The following is a 3,492-nucleotide window of genomic DNA, read 5'->3' on the forward strand; positions in this document are numbered from 1 at the left end:
GCTATTGCATCGTTTTAATTGAAATTTGAACTTGAATCATTGCGTTTTTAAAAAAAATTTAAGCATACTTCGTTAAAAATATGTAGTCAAATATTTCCTGCTTTTCTTTTAAACATTTTGCTGCATGATGGGTTTTGCTTCCTAAATAATAAACAAATGACGATAAACTCTCCGTCTAAATAGTAATTCAAAACCCATCCGTCTGCATCCAAGTATGACGCCAGTTAAGTAGTAAATGTGGAATTTTATCACACATGACGTATCCAAAAGTAAATAATGACCTCAGTGCAATGCATCAGCTGTCACAAGGCCAGGAGATTGTTTCTCTGTCATGAAGATTTCACTTTATTCAGCCGTTTGAAGTGACCAAACACATCAGCGGGCTGATATAAATAAAATATTGAGGACAAAGCCTTAGATTTTTACGACACACTTTTTCGACGCTTGGACCGAACATTTGATTAACGTCTGTGTTTATGAAAAGTCGAATCGCAGAATGGTACTTTATGAAGAAAATTGCCTAAGGTTTTATTAATGTTTTGACCTTGGTAAACAGTCTTACTCAAAGAAAATGGCTCATATATTCTGCAAAGCGCTTTGCGGTGCCTCATTTTTGTTGCAAGTCAGCAAAATGCAAGCTGGTTTGTTTTTTACGTGCGTTTTGCTTTTTTCGTGTGTGGTAGATGGTCTCAACTATCGGGATTGCGGTTCTACAGTTGGAACATTATTGGATTTAAATGTCAGTGGCTGTGATGGCAAGGAGCAATGCCCTCTAAAACGTGGAACAGATGTAGAAATTGTTATCACATATAGAGCAAATGACAGCATCAAACGGATTAAACCTGTTGTTAAAGGTAAACTGTCGATTTTACCTGCCGTGCCTTTTAATGGCGTACAAGCTAACGGCTGTCAAAGTACGCAACCATCTTGCCCTCTAAATGCAGGTGATATCAGTGTCTACCGAAATATAATACCTGTCAAAAGCTGGTATCCAACTGTATCTGTGGAAGTCCACTGGGCTTTAGAGGATGAGCAAAAGAGAAATATTGTGTGTGTTAAGATACCTTCTAAAATAGAAGAATAAAATCGTAGCGTCATACTAAAAGTCGCAAAATGGAGGAATAACGAGTTAAATTATTTTTATACGAAAAGAAAGTAAAGGGCTGTATCTAATGCATCATTTTCAAACTAAACTGGGTTTAGTTCTTATGCTTTTTATTTCTTTGATGTCTAATGATTAAGTCCTGAAGCAAATGTTTTCCGTTTTCAATTTTGTGGTATGTATTCTTACTAAATTATGGTACTCTGCATGAATCAGCATTAAATAGTACTCTAATGGCATATGTGTTTGATATAAGAAAGTATAATTTGTTTTATGATTCAATACTTCATGACATAGAAACAGTAATGCGTTGTTGTTATTGTTGAAATAACGTTGGTCATGAGAATTAATTCATCCGACGATCTAGAAGATACTTTTGAACCAAAAAGGACCTTATATGGCCTTATTCGTTTTTATTTCAATGATCGATAGCTGTCAAAGCTCGAATTGATTTTGTGTTGTTCTGTTGGATGAGTTTCTATCGTACTGCAACATTTAAGTGTTGCGTTTCCAGCGATCAAAAGAAGGCCGAGGTGCTTAGTAACGATAAATGCATAATTAACAATTTAGTCATTAAGAATGATATGTTTGCTGATGTTGAGGGTTGAGACTAAACTTCATATGTTTGAAAGAGAACTTATGTGACCTAATTCGTTTTCATCCCAATATTTAATAACTGTCAAAGCTCTAAGTGATTTCGTGTTTTTCTTGTGGACGAGTTTCTATTGTACTGCAACATTTACGTGTAACCTTTCTATCGATCAAAGACGTATAAAAAGTGCATAGTAATGTTAAAATTTGAATTAACAACTTAATCATGAAGAAAGATAAGAGAGATACGTTTACTGATATTGAGTACTAAGACTAAACTTCAAATGATAGAGAGAGATAGCGAGATGTAATTGATAAGATATGTGTGTAAAAATTCATAATTAACGACTTAAGGCGATACGGGGGTTTCAATTTTTTTTAAAGTAATTTTCAACGAATTTCTTTGAAATTTTCAGAATAGTTACATGATGCTAATACCAACTCAAATATAAATTTCATTAAGTTATTTTAAAATTCAATTTGTTTTAAAATTTAAATTTAGATTTTATGACGCTTTTGTGATATTACTCCTTGCAAACGAAAATTCATCAAATTTATTAAATACTACTAGCTAAATATGATACGTAAAACAACCGAAATTAGGATATTAGAATTACTTTTTCAAAATTTTGTGGTAAAGATAAATAATGAGAAAAAAAAGCCAAAAACAAGACGTTTTCGATAAAATATGTTCATATTTCAATAAAATATAGCAAATATACTCCACAAAACGAATCAAACAGAAAAATCTTTCACAACAAAATGTTAACAAACCACTTAAATTCTTGGCATAAAAATTTCAGCAAATTTAAATAATAATTCGTTTGCAAGGAGCAGTTTGAATTTTGTAATTATATGGAAAATTAGTTTTTGAGGAAATCAACATTTTCTGTTTTACTATTGCAAATTTCGTTATTAAATAAATAATTTAGTTTTAATACAAATTCACCACACATAAGGTCTTATGATTCATTAGAAATGGTGTTAGTATTAAAAATTTAAATATTATATGCTTTTTTTTTACTCATGCATTTTATAGGCATTTTTTAGTAAAGAAAGGGGCGTGGCTCTCACAAAAAGTGTCATAACTTCACCAGTTTTACACTGATTCAATTCTTTTTTTTTTTTTTTTAACGGTTCAGATGAAGGTTTAGTTTTTAGAAATATAATGAATGAAAAAAGGTTTGTTTGACTAATTTTTACTCATCTAAAAGCCCCTTATCGCCTTAAACATGAAGAAAGATACGTTTACTGATATTGAGTGATGAGACTAAACTTCAAATGATTGAGAGAGATAGCGAGATATAATTAATAAGATATATGTGTAAAACAGTCTCTAACTTTTCCTTCAAAGAAAAATTCCGTTATCGTCACAAACCAACAACATTATTTTTTTGGCATTCTCAGGTTTCTGAATATATAGGGCTGTGATAACTCAACTGTTGTAAAGTACATGCTTTGTTTTGTGAAAATTTTGTTTTTTAAAACCTTCAGTGCATTTTTTGCTTTGGATTTAATAAAAAATTCTTGAAAATCAAACATACTCCTGTAGTATGCTTCTATAGTTAATTATGAACGAGGTAAGTAGTACTCTAAAATTGGTTTCATGAATGTTTTTTCTTACTTTTATATACCGTAACTTTTTGTATCATTCATATTTATTTGGAGAATAATATTAAGTAGAAAGCAATGCTAATTTTAAAACTAGTACTTCAAGAATGCTATAAAGGGCACTTTTCTAAATAAAAAAGCGTGGCTCTTTAAAAAAAAAACTTTGTATAAAGCAGAAAAAGCAGAAA

At 30.9% G+C, this 3,492-nt stretch overlaps 1 protein-coding gene across 1 annotated transcript; it reads left to right on the plus strand.

The window, feature by feature from the left end:
• Window positions 1-444: 444 nt before the first annotated feature.
• On the plus strand, window positions 445-3,236 carry LOC129222152 (ecdysteroid-regulated 16 kDa protein-like). Its single transcript, XM_054856609.1, has one exon. It carries the CDS (start codon window positions 572-574, stop codon window positions 1,082-1,084), a length of 513 nt encoding a protein of 170 aa, XP_054712584.1. The 5' UTR covers window positions 445-571; the 3' UTR covers window positions 1,085-3,236.
• Window positions 3,237-3,492: the final 256 nt, after the last annotated feature.

Source organism: Uloborus diversus, chromosome 5, assembly GCF_026930045.1.
Source record: "Uloborus diversus isolate 005 chromosome 5, Udiv.v.3.1, whole genome shotgun sequence".
NCBI lineage: Eukaryota > Metazoa > Arthropoda > Arachnida > Araneae > Uloboridae > Uloborus > Uloborus diversus.

What these genes read in the sequence shown, in the direction of transcription:
- LOC129222152 (XM_054856609.1), top strand. Translation starts at nt 572, where the DNA reads ATGGCTCATATATTCTGCAAAGCGCTTTGCGGTGCCTCATTTTTGTTG.